This window comes from Plecotus auritus (genome assembly GCF_963455305.1).
Source record: "Plecotus auritus genome assembly, chromosome: 10".
NCBI classification, from domain to species: domain Eukaryota; kingdom Metazoa; phylum Chordata; class Mammalia; order Chiroptera; family Vespertilionidae; genus Plecotus; species Plecotus auritus.
The window spans coordinates 54281957-54294662 of record NC_137785.1 but is presented as its reverse complement, the minus strand read 5'-3'; the positions used below and the strand labels follow the sequence as shown (position 1 = coordinate 54294662).

The window sequence follows — 12706 nt, the reverse complement described above, 5'->3', positions numbered from 1 at the left end:
GCCCCGTTGGCCTCACAGTCTGCGGGCGGTGGGCCTGCGGGCCTCACTCGCTGGTGTCCAGGGGCACGCACGGTCTTGAGCTCCCACACCCGAGGAACTGCTTGGATACGACAGAAGCCGGCCCAGGGGACACTGTGACCGTGACGGCAGAAGGGCGTCTTTGCTTCCCCCCCATAATTGCTTCAAAAACTGTGAGTGTCCACACCAGTCACCTGTTCCGAACAAGCAGCAAAGACAGGAGGGAGGATGTTGTGCGGACCAGGTAGCTTCTGTGGAGAACGGGGGTGGGGGGCATCCAGCCACCTGGGCGTTGGGGTCTGCCTGTCGCTTCTGCTCTCTGTAGGCAGTGGGAGGGCACAGGCCACCGCCGGACACCAGGCTGTGACACAGCTGTCCTAAGAGGGGAGGACTGGGAGCCAGGGAAGGCTCATTTGTAAAAACAGGTTGAGTTTGTTCCCTTGATAAATACAGCCAGTGCTTCCGCACCATCCTATCGATGCGACCAGAAACAGCCCTGGGATGGGGACCCAAGAGCCCGGCCCCTGCCCTGCCTCAGGCCAGCAGCCTCCATCCTTCACGGTGAGATGCTATTCTAGAAGGGGGCGTGGGGAGAGGGAACAGGATTGGGAGGTGGAATAAATATGGAGACAGGCGCAAAGGGAACGCCAAGGGGCTAAGGCACCTTCCTGACGTCACCGAAGTGGCACACCTACATCATGGGTCTCACCTGCTTTGCAAGGACCAGTCAGGGAGGCCAAAGGTGTGTTTGAGGCAAAGCCTGGCTCTCTGGGCTCATACGTCTCCTTGAATCAGCTGCCTCTTTCCCAGGGAGAGCTCAGCATCCCTCCTCGGCTTCCCATCTCTGTAGAGAGCATCCTGAGCACCTGCCTCTCCACCTCTGGGACTTCCCCCCGTCCTCTGGCCAGACCTGCCACCGAGGCTCTTCTGTGTCACTCAGCCGCCTGGCCATGGTCTCGGTTAATGGCCCCTTCCATACTGAAAACTCTCCATACGTTTCTTTTAAAACCTTTTATTCAATAATATATACTTTTAAAATTATAATATGTAACTGCCCATCATGCCATATTAGCCCCCGCGCCCCCGCTGCGGAGTCTGTGGTCTGCTGAAAACCAGGCAGGCGGCCACGGGACGCGTCCAGGGGCGCGGGGGGAGCAACAGTAACCAACAACCATTTTGCATACCCTTCACATTTCCCATGCTTTCTGGGTCAGGAGGAAGTCAACCGGAAGCCAAAGGCGTGGGAACCTTTTACATTCGGAAGTGAGGTTTGATATACGGTGGTGGGCTGCCCTTCAGTTGGTCTAGTTCGTGCTCGCCAAACCCGCCACCGTTTGTGTCTGCTCACGGCACGTGATCTCTCTACACACGTTAAGACGTTTGATTTGGTTCTTGTTCTGCTTATGGAAAAGTGAGAGGAACCGCAACAGACCTGGGGAAAGAGATGGGAGGAGGGGAAAGACGCGTTAATCAATCTGACGGGAGTGAGGACAGGCCTCCCTTGTCCGTGGCTCCCTCCTGGAGAGGGCCGGGGTGTGTGCAAGCTTGCCTTTCCCGTGCCACTTTGCGGAAAGCCTAGTGAGGCCCTTTCCAAACTCGCTCTTCTGATCACCATCAAGAGGCAGTCTTTGCACGGCCTTGTGTGAGAGCAAGGGGAAAGTTCTGGACACCACGGGGGTGACCAAGTCTCTTCCCCTCCTCTCAGGTCCGGGACGCTGACCGTCCTGTGGGAACCTGGCTACAAGTTGTGCAGGCCACTGGCCTCTGGAGCCCCATCAGATCGGATCCAAGTCACTGCAGACAGCGTGGGACTAAGAGTGAGAGGACTGTATTTCTCTGTATGACAGAGAAAGGCCAAGGCCACTAAAAAAGGGAACTAGCTCATACAGGGGTGAGCAAAGCAGGTTTACAGCTGTTCGTATGGAAAAAGACATGCAGGTTAGGGTTACCGCGAGAGCTTTATCAGCTCCAAAGAATGGCACAATGGCAGTGTGCTCACAACTGCAAACCTACGTTTGCCCGCCCTGTATTTTTAACTCTCCCCTGAAAGCGTGGCCTGAAAACTGTTCCTCCTCCCATGCCCAGCGCAGTGGGGTGGGAGGCGAGATGCCAGCAGAATTTCTAGGAGTCTCAGAAGGGTACCTCAGCCCCGAGCGGAAGGACTGCGCACCTGGGCGGTGGTCACAGGAACATCGGTCCGTGAACTCTTGGGGTAAAGAGCTCTAGTGCTCAGTATTTGAGAGGCCACGTGGTGCATACGGATAAATTAGTTTGCCTTTCAGCGCTTCAGAAACTGACTTCCAAGCATCCAACTCCACAGAGGGACCAGTCAGGGAGAAAAAGAACATTAATTAAAGACACCACCATCTGCCAAACAGCACATGCCCGCGAGTGCTGCAAGGAACGGGTTGGGGAGGCGTTTGAAACGTAGAGCACCGCCATGAAGGCTCAAGTTGTGGAATAAAACAGGTCAGCCCCAAGAAGCGGGTGTCTGAGGGGTGCAGCTCAGAAGCAAGAATCAAGAACCAGCAATATGTCCCCTGGCCGACACGCCTCCCGCTGTCTTCCCACCGAGGGGATTACTGCAACCACCGCACACATCTCTGCAGTTCAAGGTTTACCCCTTCTCTCCCCGGAGAGAGGAAACACGAGCTTAAGGTTCTCAGAGCAGGGGCTTGTCGCCCTCTTGGGAAGGCTGGTGACCAACGTTTTTATTTAGGCAAAACGGGATTTCACAGGGCGTTTTTCTTCCCACTAAGGGCAGCAGCACAGAAATTGTACATCAGCCATCCACTGATACACAGAGGCTGTCATTTGTAAGGATCGCCAGCCAGGCAGCGCTGCCTTTTGGCAAACAGAAGGCGAGTCGGCTCCAGGGTTCTTGATTTACCCAAGCTTTACCCGGGGTGCCAAGGTTTCTGTCCCAACCTCTTAGTCACCATTCACAGCAAGAAAAGCCAGCAAGTGAAAAACGGTTAATTTATTGAGTCAATGAAAGTTGGTTTTTTTAAAAACAATCCTCAATACATGTAGTTCAGGAATTAAGTATCACATTTGTAGCACATTGTTGAGTCTCTACACAAAAGTACGCCCACCTGCATAGCCCCATCGCCTCACCTCACGGCCTGCGTGGGGCCGGGTTCAACACATCCATGTAGCTCAGAGCACATGTTACCACCGGTTTTCTTAGCTGGTGTTTCCCCACCACCTCCCCTCCCCGCTCCCACCCTAAAGGCAGCACATTCCGTCTCAGAGTCAAGCTCACTAACAAACTTTGGCTTCCTGTGTGCTCATGGGGACCCTGCTTTTGCGCTCAAAAGGGTTTCTATCTCCATGACTCGCCAGGTTATTACCCACTCCTGCTCAACGGTGGGAGCGGTTTGCTTTCCCTGTGGGCGCTCATGTAGTAATGCAGGTTTCTAAGCAAACCATTTACTCTGACCTGGCATTAAAGGAAACTATTAACTGAGCTTTTGGATCCACTTCAGTGCAGATACAAAAACTCCTCCGATGGCTGCTTGTGTCCCAAAGTAATTTGGCTCCCATCCTCAGCCACGCAGCACCTGGGAGAACCTGTCATTTCCCTGAGTAGGCCCAGGCTGAGCCCCCGCCGCCAGCTCGCTGGGACTCAGCTTCTGCCTGGGAGAGCACCTTGTGGTCCCACTGGCACCAATCCAGGGGGCAGTGCCGGCCTCAGGGCACATCCAGAACATGACTTTTGTGCCCCCAGGTTCTCTCCCCTCCGAGGTCACATTCCCTCAAGATCGACCTTTCGACTTATTGGTTCAGCTTCTCCTTTAACAGCACGCTTGCCTGGCCTCTCCCAGCCCCCAAGGATTGCAAGCTCTGCCTTCTCCTCTAATGAATCCGTCTGAGCACCTTCCTCTTTGCAAGGGAAAACATTGGCTTTGAGCCTCGTGAGTACCGATGTGCTAGAGAGCGTGTTAGGAGCCCCAGCCGAGTGAGTGCCGGTTAAGTGCCCGCAGAACTGGCATCGGCACGCGCGTCACTGTGAGAAGGCCGAGTGCTTGGTCTGCACTATGCATGTGATGGCTGCCCCCACCCAGCCACCTACCACAGGGACGGGAGGGGACAGGAGCAGGCCAGCTGACATGACCCAGGGGAGGGTGAACTGCAAGTAAACCACAGGTGAGAAGATGGGCAGTTCTGCCCTCCCCGCAGCCGCCTCAGCTGGAGGAATCCCCGCGGCCATCTCGCGGTGGCCCGGCTGCGATACACCGCCTGCCCGTGGCCAGGAGCCTTTTCTCCTCACCACTTCAGGTCTATGTTCTTAAACACAGGCAGTACCTGAGATGACAGTGTAACGCTACCCTGTTCCCCACATTTTTTTGCTTTTCTTTAGGAAATAATAAGTCCTTATCATAGGCACTTTTAACCTGTTATAAGGTAATGAAGCAAACAAAATAGCAAATGAAAATTACTGAGATGAATTAAGAAATATGCTAACTGAAAAGGATAGAGGGTGGGTAGATCTACCATAGCTTAGTCTAAGTATTAGACATTCTCTCTCTCTCTCTCTCTCTCTCTCTCTCTCACACACACACACACCCTCTCTTTCGGAACTCTTCAAGACCATCTCCTAACCCAGGGAAATGCCTCAAATATCAGCAGAGCCGGGTCCAAGTGGACACACCTTGGTTTGGGCATAGGTTAAGAGAAAAGGTCTGGACTGGACTCACTCGTTTGGGGAAAAAAACAACCTACAGTGGCAGCAGCCAGCAGCTGGTCAAGGCCAGACGAGAAAGGAGTGGGCGTTTCAAACTCCGTTCTGCTGCATGTCTAAGGCATGAAGACAGGCAAAGGACAGGTGGCAGCAAAGGAAACTGCATAAAGCATTGCTCCTGTCAAAGCGGCGGCTGCAGAGCCAGGGCAGGCAGGTGAGCATCTGCACCTACCAAGTCACAAGCAAAGGAGAGAGGACAAGTGAACTGCTGGCTCTGCTCCAGATGCTCTCCTGCCTCTGGGGCCCCACAGGTCACTACTTCGCCAAGCCCTCCTCTCGGCTCCCGGCCTGGTCCACACAGGCACCTTAAAGGGGTGGGAGGAGAGCATGGGGACACAGGGGCGGGGCAGGAAAGACACACAGTGGCACATCTCCCTGATAATAAACAACAGTTCCGTGTTGCCTCAGAGGGCACGTGAGAAGCTTCCGACAATCCCAGAGTTTTACTGCCTGACACGGTGATCTAGGTCCAGCCGAGAGCTCGTGCCTTGTCTTTCATTTTCAGATAGAACAAATGCAGACATTAATATACAGAATGTGCAATGCAGGCAGGTAGTATATGTATGAGAACCTTGGCGGAATTCATTTCCTGGCTTTGGGATCTTATTTTTTCATCTGTAAGCTCAACTCTATAAATAAGAGTTTTATTTGTATTTCCAGTTCCCACCAACCAAATGACAAAAATAGAATCTACGTTTAGAGATAGGACCTGCTACCAATACCAATATGATTTTATTGGAATATGGAATGTAAACAGATGCTTTCAAACAAACAATCTATCCTTATAAAAATGTATGGCATTATTAAATAGTTAGTAAAGAAATCCTAATGTGACATGGTGACAGACCCCTCGAGCTCCAGCCTAGCTGTGCGAGTCCCCGTAGCTGTGGCGTGGCTCTGCAGCTGGGGTGAGGGGACTGCTTGCAAATCATGTTAATGTCAAGTCCCCCAAATGAATCAGCACTATTTTTACTTTTTAAAACAAAATCTAGCTTCCTTTGCTAACGTGAAGGCTGGCACATGGATCCCAGGCTCTGCTACTCACTCCGGGAACTCCACTTCCTCCCCCAAGGCCCTGGCTGCTTGGGCTGTGGGTGGCCCTGCCCATGTACCTCCAGGCCCTGCAGGCGAGACGGACTTGTCATTGCCATCACATTCACGTATTGCCCATCAGAGCTTAGAAATGCAGAGTACCCTGATTACAGCGGGGAATTACTTCTCATGGGGATAAAAAGAGGCAAAAAGGGGGCGGGGATGGGGATATATAAATTTTCTTTGCCCAATAGGTCATTCCTAAATAAATTCTCATAGAACCTTTTCCCTCCTTCTCCCTCCCTGACCTAAGACCGACCTCCCAGCTTTAGTTATGGTTGTGAACAAAGCAACTTTGTTTCAGAGATGCGTTAAAATAGGTGCACACACAGGGATGTGCTGGGAAATGGTGAGGCTTCCTTACAAGGCTGCAAAAAAGAAAAAAAAGAAAAAGAAAAGAAAAAAAAGATACACAAAAAAAAAAAGCAACAAGATTTTATGGTTAGGCAAATCAACAAAGATTACAGTGAGCTCCAAGTTATGCACTTAGCATCTAACTTCTGAAGAGACGGATGGACCTGTTCGTGGCATCACAGGGTTTAAAGTGACGTCTGCTGACACCCAAGGGGACTCATGAGAGTGACTGCAGTTTGCTCCCAAATTAATACGCTTAGAGGAAACTGCAGGGCTGAGGTACATTTCCTAGAGAGCTCATGTCATAAAAAAATACTCAAAACATGAATTTGTAAAAGAGTTAAAAAAAAATACTGTCGCTGTTTTAATATCTCCTGTTCGTAAGTGAGGCTGGTGTGTCAGTACAGGCTGCTGACGTGTGGCTAAAACTTGAGCCTGAATCTCACCCAAGGAAACCCAGACCACAGTGGAATAGACAGGAAGTCAGATATTCAGAGCTGGTTGACCGAACGAGTTAATTCAACAGTGGTCTCCTGTGAAACACAGGTAAGTGTACAACAACTCCGAGTCTCCCATCTCCCATGCATTCCACAGGGAGAGGCCCCTCAGATCCTGAACTAGGTGCGGCGTCTCGCTCGCTGCCGGAGCGTCAGCGCCCTGGAGACTAGGACTGGGGAGTTTCTTTCTTTTTGACAGACTTTTAGGTCTTTACTCTTCTTTGCATTTAGAAGGAATGACTAGAATTTCTTTGTGTCACACTGGAGTTTTCCTTCAAGGTTTGTGTTGGGTTGGTTGGTTTTATTGGCAAGCATCAATGCCGCATTACCCGTCGCTTTCCAGTCTTCATCGGGCCGCCGTGAGACCACTGGAAAGTACAGCGTTGTCTGCACAGGGCTGGGACTGCTCCTTCACCACGGGGTCTGCAAGGCAAAGGGCCAGGTCAGCAAGGCTGGGCGGTGAAGGAGGGAACATCACCCCGAGCCCCGCCTTCCACAGTGAGCCCGACAGGACACACTGCAGGAAAGGCGGGGCCAGGAGGGCGAGGGCAATGGCAGCATATGGTTACAGAAGAACGAGGTACTGAGAAACGGTCAGGGTGAGCACTCATACTTCCTCAGAGTCAAGTTCAATGACTCAGACTCACGAAGAGCGGCACAGACTCATCTCCCACTGCTCAAATGTCTCCTCATTTTCTTATGTGCTAGTTTCCTTGAATACTAACATCATACCCAACCCCCAATTTCTCCAATGCCTGTACAATGATAGACACTTCAGAGCAAAGGGTGAATAAAAAGAGCCATTAGACCTAACCATTTTGCCCGGTCAGTATGGCTCAGGGGTTGAGCGTCAACCTATGAACCAGGAGGTCACGGTTCGATTCCCAGTCAGGGCACATGCCTGGGTTGCGGGCTGGATCCCCAGCGTGGGGCGTGCAGGAGGCAGCCAATCAATGATTCTCTCTCATCACTGATGTTTCTATCTCTATCTCTACCTCTCTCTCTCTCTCTCTCTCTCTCTCCCCCCCTCCCTCTCCCTCCCTTTCTGAAATCAATAAAAATATATTCTAAAAAATAATTTAAAAAATTTTAAAATAATATACATATACATATATTTAGATGACCTAACCATTTCAAGCAATAGCAGCTAAATATTTTTTTTTAATAGAAGCATGAGTATTCAGAAAAGTACACAGATCATGAATTACATATTGTAAACATCAGTGCTCTGAATTCCATCAACTCAAAGGGTAGAAATAGATTTCTGTGCCCTGGACCACTGAAGGGTGAGACATTTCAAATTCACTGTCTACTAATGCTTATGGGCCAATAGGTTCAAAGACCACAGAGCGATGTCAACTTCAGGCAAGTTTCAGTTAATTGCAGAGGGAAAAAGAAGGAAAGATGGCATAGTAGTCAAGCAACAGATAGGCTGAAAGTGTTGGTCGATTCACATAGTGAATCGAGACAAGTCACTTAACCTCCCTTATTCTCAGTCTCCTCTGACTAGCCTAAACCACCCCACACTGCTGAGAATAAAGTGTGAGACGTGCCTTATCAGTGCGGAGAACTGCACGCGTGCAGAACAACAAGCAACCACATAAATGGAATTTATACACATCCTCTGAAGTCAATAATTCAGATAGAATTTTAGTGACATCTTTTCATACCTGCTTTCCTTTCCGCAAATTCTTACTTATTTAACTTATTTCCTTTTTTAAAAATGTACTAATAGTTACATTATTTTCAACTAATTACTTGTTTTTCTGTGTGTGCTGGTGGGGGGCAGGGGGGTGATATCTTTGATTAGTTTCCAAGAAAAAAGTGTACATTTGAAAACTTGAGATCTACCAACGCAGTCACGGGGAATGGTCTAACACAGCGGTCGCCAACCTTTGGGACCTCATGGACCACCAGTAGTCCGAGGACCACCGATTGGCGGCTGCTGGTCTAACAGACCAGACTCAAGGGAGCTAGGAGCAAATACCTCCGGGGATCAAGAAGCAGACCTGCCAAGCTGTCTCAATGGTTTAGAGCTAATGAGGCCAAATTCCAACGGCATTAATTCAAATACCTAGAATTCCCTTGACCGGCCTCAAAGATAAAGGGTGCAAGAGCTTTTCCTTTAAAATCGAGGCCCCTGCAAAGCGCCTGGAGACTCACAGAAGTACGGGTGCTCCATGGCCTCTTTGGCAGTCAGTCTCTGCTGATGGTCGTATCGCAGAAGTTTGTCCAGAAGATCTAGGGCCTCGGGGCTGACGAGGTGTCTGTTCTCACTATGTATAAAGTTTTCCCAGCGTTTCCGTGAATGTCTGAGAACAAAAGGGGAGCATTAGCGTTCTGAAACAAAATTCAACAAGATGCTTATGTAGTGGGGCCAAAACCAACCAAATCAGAGAGGACGGCACTGGTTACAAGAAGCTCCTTCAATCTCATTCTGGCCACCTGCCCCACCCCTACAGCTCTGATCCCAGCCAGTGCACTTGCTAACTTCTGTATGATCCTCAAACAAAACAGTACTCCATGACTGATGAATTAGTTAAGACGTTTTACATCTGATTCTGATGTAGAAGATTTAGATGGCTTTAGTGAATTCTGGGCGAGGCACAGAGGTGACTGAGTAATTGTTATTAGTCATTATATTTAGAGCTGCTGGCCTTAGAAACATGGGTTTCATAAAATACTATTTGAAAAATTTCAACACATTTACTTTTCAAAACTCTATCTGAAAATAGGCTTTAAAATTACCTTATAAATAATCCATTACAGAGAACAAGAGAAATGGTTTCTTATTCAAGGAATCACAGCTTTCTAAGATTTTTCCATTAAAATAAGCATATGCTAAGCCAGAAAACTTCTTTTCTGTAACATTATAATTTTCTATTGATAAGCAGACTGTCTCTTAGAAAAGTAAAATTATTAGAAGACACATGTAAACAATGTCCAAATATCTCAAAGTAAGAAATGCACGGGGCGGGTAGAAGGCTACTTGATTTTGATACAATTAGAAAGGGGAAGAGCTTTAGAGAGTGATTTTGCCAACCTTTCCACTTCTGCAGGGGGGTGAGTTCACACCCCCGCCCCTCCTCTCCCTCTCTTACTTACTGTCCCAGGATATCGTTGAAGTGCGGGTCTAGGTCTATGTGATACTTCTTCAGATACCCATACAGCTCATCGGTACCCAGGACCTTGGCAATGCGAACAAGCTGAAACACAAACAAACTGACCAAATCACCGCGCACAGAACTCCCTGCACGCCCGTGAGGACGCCGGACAGGGAGCCAAAGACTTTCCACCCACGACTTCCCCAGGAAACAAACAGGTTCAAACCCAAGCTGAGGAAGGCGGGCAGCAGACCCAAGGACAAGAATCCACATGAATGCAGATTTCCAAAATGCCTTTGAAACGGTAACGCAACTTATTACCGGAATCATCTAGAAGCTGACGATTCTGGGGACATCAAATTTAGTGACTAGAACCTAGTTTCATTAGATAAGGAGGTGCCTGCCTGCACAGGCTCACTCTGCAGTTGGGCGTAAGAGAAGCGTCATCAGTCTTTGGAGACCTGGTAACAGCAGGCAAAATTTTGTGAAATCCTTCACCCTGAAGAAAAGCTTCTATGAGGACACTGGGACATAAGCAGTGGCTCAAGGACAGCACCCTATCAAAGGTGCTACTTTCTTGGCATCGGCCCCCAAATGGATATGAGCCAGATGGTGTTCGCTCACCTGGTCATAGTTGTCCTGTCCGTGGAAGAAGGGTTCCTTTCGAAAGATCATGCTCGCTAACATACAGCCCAAACTCCACATGTCCAAGCTATAATCATACATCTGAGGAAATAAGGACAAGCAGTCAGTCACGGGTGCTCCATTTTACTGAGCCAAAAAAAAAAGAAGAAAAGAGGTAGCTGCGGAAAATCAGTAATGATCATTCTGGGATGGAACAAAGACCAGGCTTTGAATGTATCCAAATTGACTCAATAAAAACCAAGAAGCCCGGCCGAGTGGTTCAGTGGTTGAGCGTTGACCTATGAACCAGGAGGTCACAGTTTGATACCCTGTCAAGGCACATGCCCGGGTTGCAGGCTCAATTCCCAATAGGAGACGTGCAGGAGGCAGCCGATCAATGACTCCCTGTCATCACTGATGCTTCTCTCTCTCTCCCTCTCCCTTCCTCTCTGAAATCAATAAAAATATATTTTAAACAACAACAACAAAAAGAAACAACAGGAAAAAGGAAAAGCCCCAAGGAAACACAGAAAGCCCAGCGGCGCTCCGCTAACCATTTTACCTGGTAGTCCACAAGGAGCTCTGGTCCCTTGAAGTACCTGGAGGCCACGCGGACATTGTACTCCTGAGCAGGATGGTAGAACTCTGCCAGACCCCAGTCTATCAGTCGCAGCTACAAATACGGCAGAAAGAAAACGTGAAAGGGGTGTTTCTAGATGCCTGTGCCTTAGAACAGGACCACACCACATTAAATGATAACTATTTGGCCATATAAAAAAATATTAGCAAGTGCACTGGCAAAAAAATTGTACTTTTGAGTAATTGCATAAGAGGCCATTTCTGAGCACAGCACTCAGAATCGCATTTGCTTTTTCTTTTTTAAAATTTAAATTATCCTGGTTTCTTCTCTTGAGATCAATAGAGCTTAAGCTTCTCTCTGGCTCCATACAACCTGTATTGTGCAACACATCCCCCACCATCAACAGCTTTCATTGTAAGCTGTAGTCATAACAGAAGGGTGGGGGGACATGCCCCATTTCAGGATTGAGGCACCGCTCTAGCTCCTCATTAATCTACCAGGTGATTCATTTACTCAACCATCAGGGACAACCAGAATTGGGTATTGACAATAAGAGGGATCAACGATATTTTTAAGGCCAGGCAGATTGGTCTGAGGGGTCGTTAAGCAGTAGAAACCATCAGCTGCAGTTTCTTTCTTGAGGCCCCCCAGAAAACCATGACCACAAAAAACAAGGGAGTACAGCTGCTTCCCTTGTGTACACACTTATGCCAAGTAGGACCACACCGGGGGACTGGGAAATAACAGGATCACCAGTCTGCCAAAGAAAGCAGCGTGCGTCTCCAGAAACCTCCCAAGTACTGGCCAGGGCCGGTCTACGCCTCCGATGGAAGGCTGGCGGCTGCCTAGCGGGTAAGGTACCTTTTTCTGTTGGTGATCTATCATGACATTGTGAGGTTTCACATCCCTGTGCATGATTCCCTTGCTGTGGCAGTAATCCAGAGCCTGTTAGGGAAGAAAGCACAGAGAAAGGTAAGCAAACCCTCCACCACCCCCGCATTGCAATCATATTCGCATTTGCTTGTGACAGCTTGACTTGGATAGTCTCTTCAGGGGCAGCTTACTGTCTATAACGAGAGAGAAACCGGCCTCAGGAGGCAGCCCCTGCTCTCTGCACACCACGCTGGCTGCTGGTAGAGGGCTAAGGAGGCGACCTCAAGGCTTTGATGGCGGTTTCTTAAAATGGGGGAAATGAGCCCTGGCTGGTCTGACTCAGTGGTAAGAGTATCAACCTGTGCACTGAAGGGTCAAGGGTTCAATTCCTGCATGTACCTGGGTTGCAGGTTCCATGTTTCTCTCTCTCTCTCTCTCTCTCTCTCTCTCCCTCCCCACCCCATCCCTCCCTTCCACACTAAAAATCAATGGGAAAATACCCTCGGGTGAGGATTGACAAACATTTAAAAAACGGCTGGGGAGAGGGAGGAATGTGGAATGATACTCTCCTTTCAGCACTCCTCTCCTACTTGCAACTGGCCACCTGGGTTTAGAAATCATACATTCATCTGTTCTGATTTTATGTTTAAAATCAGACCTGGGAACCTCACTGGAGTCACCTCTCATAGTGGTTCAATGACACACGAGTCCACATGGACATGAAGCATGACATCCAAATATACCTTTCAGTGTGTGGCTTGTTTTCTAGAAAGTGTCCTATGGGGGTTTTCTAGATTAACACACATTCTAATGTTAGTAT

At 48.9% G+C, this 12706-nt stretch overlaps 1 protein-coding gene across 1 annotated transcript in view; it reads right to left on the bottom strand.

The window, feature by feature from the left end:
• Positions 1-1022: 1022 nt before the first annotated feature.
• CSNK2A2 (casein kinase 2 alpha 2) overlaps positions 1023-12706 on the bottom strand; it is a 35759-nt gene continuing 24075 nt past the window's right edge. The window contains exons 6-12 of the mRNA XM_080645164.1: positions 11875-11958; positions 10996-11106; positions 10434-10535; positions 9811-9911; positions 8869-9017; positions 7035-7128; positions 1023-1450 (exon numbers count right to left, since the gene is read on the bottom strand). Of these exons, the coding sequence (XP_080501290.1) occupies positions 7052-7128; positions 8869-9017; positions 9811-9911; positions 10434-10535; positions 10996-11106; positions 11875-11958 (624 nt within the window). The 3' untranslated portion in view covers positions 1023-1450; positions 7035-7051. The remainder of the gene's footprint in view (positions 1451-7034; positions 7129-8868; positions 9018-9810; positions 9912-10433; positions 10536-10995; positions 11107-11874; positions 11959-12706) is intronic.